At 38.4% G+C, this 9,981-nt stretch overlaps 1 protein-coding gene across 2 annotated transcripts in view; it reads right to left on the bottom strand.

Moving 5' to 3' along the window:
• The window catches only part of FOCAD (focadhesin), a 280,601-nt gene that overhangs the window by 245,610 nt on the left and 25,010 nt on the right, over positions 1-9,981 (bottom strand). For both annotated transcript variants that reach the window (XM_006764937.2, XM_015564735.1), the window contains exon 2: positions 1,191-1,279. In XM_006764937.2, the coding sequence (XP_006765000.1) occupies positions 1,191-1,247 (57 nt within the window). In that variant the 5' untranslated portion in view covers positions 1,248-1,279. The remainder of the gene's footprint in view (positions 1-1,190; positions 1,280-9,981) is intronic.

Below are 9,981 nucleotides of genomic sequence, written 5' to 3'. Positions count from 1 at the left end.
GGCACAGGTGATACCAACTGTATGATGACTACCGCCATCAATTACTAGATGCAACCCAATTTCACAGGCGTTAAAATTAGAGTATATAGACTAAATTGATTTTAAAATACAAAATCCAAGAATATATCAGCCTACATTGTTGCATAACAGAATAGTTTAAAAAGACGTCCTACAAAAAGTATATATGTACATATATATGTACACTTTTATATGTACATATATATGTACACTTTTCACTCAATTTAACAGTAACACACATAGGCCTTTCTTGATTATCCACGCTAATGAAGGGACTCCAGGCCAGAAAAAAAAAAAATTGAGGCCAGTATTCTCCAAATCTTCATTTCTTCTTCATGGTAAGAACCTGTGCTGTGCAGGATAAGACCCCAACCCAGTCAGGCAGAAGGGAATCTTGCATAAGGAGTGTTCTTCTCCTCATGGAAGGGTTCCCCACTACCCAGCTAAGTCAATTCCCACAGCAGGCATCTCCAAAGGTAACCGTTGAAAGTGGCCAAGATGCTGTCAGTGGTTAAGTGTTCAGGCAGGCTTCTGCCGTTCTGTTATCTTTACTCTCACAAGAAAAGACAGTACGCTATTATGATGCCTTGATTACCCACAATGCTTCTAGCTAGCTGAAAGCTAACCAGAAAGCCATCTTTGGTTTAACCCTAATAATTGAAAAGCTCTTTAAAATAAATTATAATCTCCTGCCTGAGTTAGAGTTTATAGATTGAAGTTTTTTAATCCAGGATAGTTTACTTACTGTCATTATTATAAAAATCTATTTTTCTTACATTTGTATAGAGGTAGAATATACATTTTAAGATATTAGTCTCACATACTCTATAAATGCATATATCTGGAGAGGCATAACCATTTATTTCTATTCCCAATAATTACTTATAGAGCAAAAAGTACATACTCGAGGGGTTAATCAAGGTTTTATTATTTCTAAGTATGACATAAATAGAAGCTGCAATTGGTCAACTTCAAATATTTACTTTCTTGTCAAGTATAAATTTTCAAATTAACTCAAATAAAAGTTGTTTAATAAAATGATACCTCTAATATAGAAAAAATATTCAATGTTAAAAATATAAAGTTAAATTAACAATCTACCAAAAAAGTTCACTTGTTACCACAAAGCATAAATAAATAAATCAAATTAATTAATTAATTAATTAAATTACCTGTGTTTGGATAAGAGAATTTGGAAATTCAAACCTTTTCCTGATATCATCTGACATTTCTGCTTCTCTGACATATATGTATGCAGATTCTGTAACCAAAACAAAAGAATATTTGTTAATCTGGAAAAGGAGTTCAAACCAATTACTCCTCAAATAACATTAAAGTAATTCATCCCAAAGCCATCAACGGAAATAAAGCAGAGGGCTCTGCTGAGTAATCCTTGCCATACACTTCACTGTTGACCTCTTCAGTCCTCGAATGCCACCGCTGATAAACTCAAACGTCCAAAGCTCTTGGTGTTTCCCATTAGAACTAATTCAGAAACGGAGGAATTCACACTATAGAACCTCCGCCCCACCCCTGCCCCTGTCCCCAAAATCCAAAAGTTCTAGCCTAATAACATGATTTAAAAAATTCAATAACATGTTTGAAATAGAAATTAATTTTTTTCTTGATCAAAACTTCTCAGGGAGAAATAGTCAAACTTTCAAAAATTGTTTAAACTATGCTTTGCTTGGGAACAAAGCTTTCATTTAAGCATTAATCCAACAAGTGTAAAGCCTGGGTGAGCTGTTTTCAGGGAGTAGAGAAATGACCTAGCAACACACATCAAAACAGATTGCTTGTCTTCTAAAAGAGGAACCAGCAAGCAATTAAGCACCAATTTTTAATATTTACATCGCACCTCTCATTCCTACTGGGGTCTCAAACAATATGCAAAAGGATGAAGGAGGGCAGGTGATAAATCAAAGACACACAACTAGTAAGAGGATTTCCTAAGAACCCAAACTTATCCAATTCCCATGCAGCACTGAACCCACCAAATTACACTATCTTAAAAAATGGATGCTTTAGGCCTCCCATTTATTACCTATACCTTTCAAAAAATGTATGTCACTTCAGTACTCTAGGTTGCTTTTAAAAATAATAGGCTGCAAAACCAAGCTCTCCTGATCTCAACATTGAAGGCAAACTACTTTCCTCCGTTTCTTTCAAAGTTAACCTCCCTGAATGAATAGTTTATCCTAGCTTCCTTCTTCAACACCTAGGTCCAGCTTTACTCCTTGAATTTGCTATTTCACAGCACTGACACTGGTTCTATGACGGCAAATGATGCTCCCTGTGTAAATGTACTCTTTAGCTGAGGCAGGTCAAAATCGCAACTTTCCAGTTGCACTAATCTGACCTTTCTTGAAATTTGCTTCTCTTTTGAATTCCATAAGACATCACAGCAGAATTTTCCAAAGTATGTCCTTGGGAAACCCACAATAAAGAGATCTCCACAGGGAGAAAAAAGGAGTGTGTAGGGACATATTTTGCCATCTTGAAGATTCGATCACTCACTTAACAAACGCTTATTAGGTGCCTACTGTGAATCAGAAACTGTTCTAAATGTTTAAGTTACCTCAATAAATAACATAGACAAAAATCCCGACACTCTGGAGCTCACAGTCTAGCAGGAAGAGGCAGACAGTAAATTAAAAAAAAAAGATAAATGAAATATAACATGGTAAAAGGTGGTAAGTGCTATGGGGAAAAAAAGTAGTAAAGTAGATAGAGTAAAGGGAATGAGAGATGCGAGGAGGGCACGCTATTTTAAATATGGCTGTCTTTTCTAGAGAGGGTGGCATTTGGAGTTGTTAGGCATACACATACTTGTGGAAAGTGTCACAGGAACAGAAAACAGTGAGTACAAAAGCCCTAAGCTAATGAAATGCTTAAGACCTGTTCCAGAAAGAGCAGAGGTGGATCGGGCACAGAATGGAGGAGGAAGAAAATGGTAACCAAAGAGCCAATGAGAAGCCAGTCCTTCCAGGCCTTGAGGGCTCCTGGACGGACTGCTGCATGTATCCTGAGGGAAGCAAGAAACTACTGCACACAAAAGAGGGTGAGATTTTAACCAAATCACCTGAGGTGAGAAGTGGTCCGATTAGGGATATCTTTGAAGACAGAGCCAACTGTGGTTGCTAAAGAATGAGATGACAGTAGAGGAGGGAAAAGAGGCCAAAGGTGACTCCAAAGTTTTCGATCTGAGCAACTTTATTTTTAATCTCATTTCTTTTGGGCATTTTACACATGAAACAAAACAATTTATACGTTACTTACCACAGCATTTTTTACAAAAGGAAAATATGCTGTTGCCATCAACTGAGATGGGAAACAAGTTTTGTTGGGGAAGACCAAGATTCCACCTGAAACAGGTAAGTTTTAGAGACCTAACAGAAAGCCAAGGGGAGGTGCCAGGCAGAAAGTTGTATATATGAATCTATAATTTGAGAGAGAGATCTAAATAATAGTGCATGTCATTAAATAATCTGAGAGGTTCTAAAGCAAGGAGTTTGATTAACTTTAACCCCGAGTTTCCCAAACTTATCTGATCATGGCACCTTTTTTTTTTCCCTAGAAATTCCTGTTAACACCAGTGGTTGGCAAACTCATTCGTCAACAGAGCCAAATATCAACAGTACAACGATTGAAATTTCTTTTTTTTTTAATATATTTTTTATTGATTTTTTTACAGAGAGGAAGGGAGAGGGATAGAAAGTTAGAAACATCGATGAGAGAGAAACATCGATCAGCTGCCTCCTGCACACTCCCTACTGGGGATGTGCCCGCAACCCAGGTACATGCCCTTGACCGGAATCGAACCTGGGACCCTTGAGTCCGCAGGCTGATGCTCTATCCACTGAGCCAAACCGGTTAGGGCTGAAATCTCTTTTGAGAGCCAAATTTTTTAAACTTAAACTATATAGGTAGGTACATTGTTATTAACTTAATTAGAGTACTCTTAAGGCTTAGGAAGAGCCACACTCAAGGAGCCAAAGAGCCGCTTGTGGCTCTCGAGCCGCAGTTTGCCAGCCACAGGTCTATACAGCCAGCCTTTCCTGGGACACACTGCTCTACCAGCTCCTCCTATTCCTCTGTCCTCTCCGATTCCTGAAGGCACCCCCAAGGCTCTGGCCTTGCGCTCTCTTCCTTTATGTAAACTCTCCCAGAGCCTTCATCTAGTTGTATCTCCAAACATTCCCCTACTCTCTCTTATAAGGCTCTAAAACACCAGAAATTGGAGATGTCAAAATCAAAACACATATTTTCTTTAAAAAAAACTGTTCACGTTTCAGCTTTTCCCAATTCTCCTCTCACAATATCCCTCCCACCATTCTCTAAATCCAGTCAGTCCCAAAGTCAACCTCATTCTTTCCAGCTTCTCGGAGGCTGCTTTCCCTCTCCATTTCCATCCCCATCATCGGAGTTCCTCACGCGAGGCTTACTTCAGTAACTGCTTAGTCTTGCTTGAGTTCATCCCATACACTGCTGTCAGATCATTGTCCCAGGATGCTATTTCCATCACATCAATTCCCTTGAAGATTTAAGACAGTTTCCAAAAGCCTGTCAGATTAAATGCAAATTTTGATTCCTAGTTTTTAAGCTCTGCAACAATCATCTCACCTATTCAACTGCATTGTCACTGCTGTCCAATTCCAACTGGGCAAAAACCATTTTCAAAATAATCCCACATGCTCAAAATGTGCTCTCTCCCACATAAAAGCCCTCCTATCCCTGGCCATTTTTTCTCAGTGGTTAGAGTATCGGCCCGCAGACCAAAGGGTTAAATGTTCAATTCCTGGTCTAGGGCACGTACCCTTGTTGCAGGTTCAATGCCCCGCTTTGGTCAAGGTGCATGCAGAAGGCGACCAGTTAATACATCTCTTATATTGATGTTTCTCTCCCTCTCTCCCCACCTCCTGCCTCTCCTGCCTCCCATTCACTTTCTCTGAAAATAAATGGAAAAAATATCCTAGGGTGAGGATTAAAAAATAATAAAGTAAAATGCCCTTCTATGTTCCCACTATTTAAAGATGAAATGCCTTTTGTAGCACAGCTTCTCTGTTAAGACATTCCCAAGTAGCCACATATTATAGTAATTGCCTTGGTTTATATTCCTTCAGTGCTAGTGCATTTGGTCTGACCCATGCCATCATGTGACTACTTACATTAGGATTGTTAGGATTTTTCTGTAAAGGGTCAAATAGCAACTGCTGAAGTCTGCCACTGTAGCAGGAAAGCAGCCATAGACCATGGCTGTGCTCCAATAAAACTTTATTTATAAGAATAGAAGGCACCGGGTGTGTCTGGGGGGGCTGGGGGAGGTCATAGTTAACTAATTCCTGGTTTACATAATGCCTATTTAATTTATAAAATTTGTTAATTTAATTGCAACAATTAACATTCAAATTTGCCCCTGTGCCTCCAGCCTCAGGTAAATATATAAATAAGGTAAATTACACATCTTTTATTATCTAAAAGTTGGGCAAGTACCCTTTATCAAAGAAAACAAACTTTTTCATGTCCCCAAACTCTGGAGGAAATTCCTCATATTAGACTTTATATATGGAATACAGAATGCCATTTAATAAGCAATTTTCTTAATTACATAATAGGGAATTTCATGTTACTTCTTTTTTTAAAAATCCCTGGATAAAGCCATGCGTATTACATAACAGGTAATTCAGCAAAAGAGCCTAGCTCATAGGGTCCTAGTGTAGTTTTCTGATGATCTCAGCTAATTCAATAGAAAGTAGGCTGTACATTATCCAGAGAAGCAGATGGTTATCAGGGTATCACAGAATAGACTTACCCAAATGTCAACAGTGATAGAACTAAAGAAACGAAATGTGGAGTTTTACCCTCTGATCCAGATCTAGAATGGGGGAATTCCAAAATGCTTTGGGGACCAGATGAGCAGCTGGTTAGGCTAATAGATTGTGGCAGTGAAGAGGCCAAACCCTCCAGAAAAATGACTGTCTCCAAAAGGTAGGTCAATGGAGTAAAATAGTACTGTTTTTATCAAAATTAGGCTCTACTTATTTCCTATGTACCCGGCTGGTGTTCCTCAGTGGTTGACATTGACCCATGAACCAGGAGATCACGGTTCGATTCCCAGTTCAGGCCATAGGCCCGGGTGGCAGGCTCAATCCCCAGTAGGGGGTGAGCAGGAGGCAGTCAATCAATGATTCTCTCTCATCACTGATGTTTCTCTCTCTCCTTTCCTTTCTCTGAAATAAATAAAAATGTATTTTTTAAAATTACCTAAGTATAGATGGCAAATACCTCAGCTTACAAAAGATAGTCCTTATTTCGATGTGACACTTTAGAGAATGAATACATTTTTAAATCTGTAGTAAATGTATCTACCAAATGGTCAGTAAGCATTCTCAAAACTACTCCCCAAGCAGGAATATGATTTGATATCATCCTTGATTTGCTGCCCTTGGTCTATAAATTGTATGTGTCTTTCATCTACTAAAGACTTATATTTCAAGGTTAATCACAACCACTTGGCCTTTTGAGGTATCAAAATATCATATTCTCTCAGGGAATTAAAAAAAAAAACATATGCTTGCTTTAGCATTGGCAGTGTAGTAAGTGTCCTACTTCATTTTAATCTCAACTTCCTTTGGGCACTATGTACATTAAAACACACACAATTTCTTCTTTCCATGGCATTCTTTACTAAAAGGAAACTAGTCCCAACATACTCCATAAACCATGATACAAAAATAGAGTGTTTGATTTTCAAAGATTTATCAGTAACCTGTCAGTCTGCCTTTTTTTTTTTTGGTCTGTCTAAATCTAAATTAGAAAGAGAATTTTTAATGAGGTCTTAAGTTTCAAATGAATCAAAGCATTTGTTTAACTTCAGCAATTATCCTACCTGTCAAGGCTTTTCAGCCCCATAAGAACACTTCAAGAAAGTAAAACTATCAATTGCATCCTAGAAGTAATAAAGGAATAGCAGTGAGAGAAAGCACTTTAGGTTTTCAACTTTTTCAATAGTTTTTCTAGGATACAACAAACAGTATACAACTGTATATCAAAAAACGTATTTAGTGTCAAACTTCAAATGAAGACCACAATCTAAAACACAGGAGAAAAATCTATCTAGTAATATTGACAAGTGCTATGGGAGGCAGCAAAGAAATTATGCAAGGTAGTTGGCTGGGGTGGGGTGGGGGTGCGTTGTCTATTGGTGAGAAAAAGTTGACTTTGACCCTCCTGTCTACCAAAATTCTATATAGGAAGAGCTCAGAGCAGCAATGTAGGACTATAGAGAGCACATTCTTGAAGTTGGTTTACATGAGCAATGTCATCAGCAGGCTGATGAAAATACATGCTCCATCCACATTAATGGGACTCTGCATTTGAAACACAAAATCTAGGACTTTTTTTCTTTCTAATTGTATCAACTATTCCAATTATTAGTTATGCATTTATTTAGTTTCTTCCTCCCACAAAGTAAGCTATGGAACCATAAATCTGAGGATTTTAAACATATATTTTGACATTTTTTTCTTTTTTACTACATTTTTTTAAATGGCTTATAGAAAAGCTAATGGGCATAGTCAATAAATTTGAGCTGATTTTATAAGTTTATCAAGGTTGTGGTGCAGGGGTATGTTCTGTATACTCCTAGTTGCTTTGTCCTGCCCCTTTAAAAAAAGAAAAAAGAAAAAACACCTGTCTATATTTTTTAAATGCTCACCTTGAGATATTTATATCTTCCTTATTCTTCCACCTGCTTAGTTTCTCAACTACCAGTTCTTGGTCCCTAAGTATTTCTACACATCCTCTCAAGGGTCTGGCACAGCCGTGGGCAAACTACGGCCCGTTTGAAATGAATAAAACTAAAAAAATAAAAAAAGACCATACCCTTTTATGTAATGATGTTTACTTTGAATTTATATTAGTTCACACAAACACTCCATCCATGCTTTTGTTCCGGCCCTCCGGTCCAGTTTAAGAACCCATTGTGGCCCTCGAGTCAAAAAGTTTGCCCACCCATGGTCTGGCAGGTAGTTCTGTTTCATCACCCTGTATTAAATCCTGATACCTGTTAGAAGAAACTCAAGCTGAGCCTGAACTCTTGCTTCAAAGCTTCAAAATACAACTGTCAGCTATATTCTCAAATTAATAGGACAAGACAAACAGAGCCCTCATAGTGCATGATTCATTAAAATGACAAAATCATGGGGAAATCGCAATGGGAAATTTTCAAAACTAATGAGCAAGTGTAAGAAAATAGTAATTTCTAATCATTACCTTCCCAAAGAGGTCACTAAGTCATCGTTACATTAGGCTGAGAGTAGAAAATATCTTTATGTTAGCAGTAATTTCAAAAGCAAGCCAAGGCAGAGGGCAACTAAGTGGGTGACAGAGCTACTGGGTCAGCATGTTATAATCAGAGAAACCGGGAACTACATAGATAAGGCAGAGACCACTAACTTCAACATCTGTGCTCTCCTTCTTCACTATAATTCCTAGACTCAAGTAAGGTGAGGTATGGCCTGTAACCAAGTTCTCTCCAGAGGCGTTGGAACAGAGGTAAGGTGCTGCTTCGAGGCTCCAGAGTGCTTCCTCTACTCTCTTCCCAACCCAAACCAGGTCTTGGCAACAACTCAGATTCAATCATGTGCATGAAGACAGTGCACTAGGACAGCAATTTTCAACTGGTAAGCAGCAAGAATTTTTAAAACATGCAATACCTGACTACTTAGTCAGGGCATTGACCTCTTTTTTCTTTAGATTGTCAAATTTAAAAAATGACAACAGCCAACACAATAGCTGTCTGGTGTGAATGAACAAAAAATATACCTAATTTTTTTGTCAAATCAGCAAAAAAAATCTATTTTTGGGTGTGCCACAGAATTTTAGTAATTATGTGTGCCATGAGATGAAAAAGGTTGAAATTGCTGCTCGAGGACATCCTATATACTAAAAGGCTAATATGTAAATCGACTGAACAGTGGAACGGTCGCTATGACATGCACTGACCACCAGGGGGCAGACGCTCAACAAAGGAGCTGCCCCCTGGTGGTCAGTGCGCTCCCATGAGGAGCACCGCTCAGCCAGAAGCCAGGCTCACAACTGGCAAGTGCAGCAGTGGTGGCGGGAGTCTCTCCCATCTCCGCGGCAGCACTAAGGATGTCCGACTGATGGCTTAGGCCCGCTCCCCAAGCGGGCCTAAGCCATCAGTCGGACATCCCTAAGGGCTCCTGGACTGCAAGAGGGCATAGGTCAGGCTGAGGGACATCATTAAATTACTCTCAGCCTAATTTAATGATGACTTATAACCTCTTTGAGAATGTGATATTAGAAATTACTATTTTCTTATGCTTGCTCATTAGTTTTGAAAACTTTCCATTGTGATTTCTAGTTGTTGAATAAACAAGATGGAAGAAATTGGACCTCTAAATGATAGGTTAGAGCAGAACTGAATACCTGGACTTCCAAAGCTCAGGTGAGAAGAAAGGTTTCCCGAATTCTAACCCAGTGTTTCCCTGGACCATCAATAGCATGAGGCATGACAAGCCCAGTCCACATTACTGGATCATGCCCCAGGAATTTTAAGATCTATAGTCAAAGTGCTGAGCAAATTTAGGTGACTATGAATTCTGATGATCTCACCAGTTGCAATTTAATGAAATACATCAAATATAATCAAATCCCTTTTCAATTGAGTTCCTTTTCAGTTATATCATATGATGCTTTACTCACAGATTTTGAAATGGTAGTCTAAAATAAGATCAAAGGCAGAAAATTCCAAATTAGATCTGATTGCTGTCCAAAAGATCCAGGCATTAAAGTAAGAGACAAAACCACCAACTGGAATGATACCTGGTTTGTTACTGTATTTTCTCTAATTATCCTTAAGTAATCTCTTATATAATCTATCTATAATAATAAAAGCATAATATGCTAATTAGACCAGATGTTCTTCTGGATGACACG

Source organism: Myotis davidii, unplaced genomic scaffold (assembly GCF_000327345.1).
Source record: "Myotis davidii unplaced genomic scaffold, ASM32734v1 scaffold197, whole genome shotgun sequence".
NCBI classification, from domain to species: Eukaryota; Metazoa; Chordata; class Mammalia; order Chiroptera; family Vespertilionidae; genus Myotis; species Myotis davidii.
Note: the sequence above shows the minus strand (reverse complement) of the source record. Positions and strands in the feature narration are given on the sequence as shown.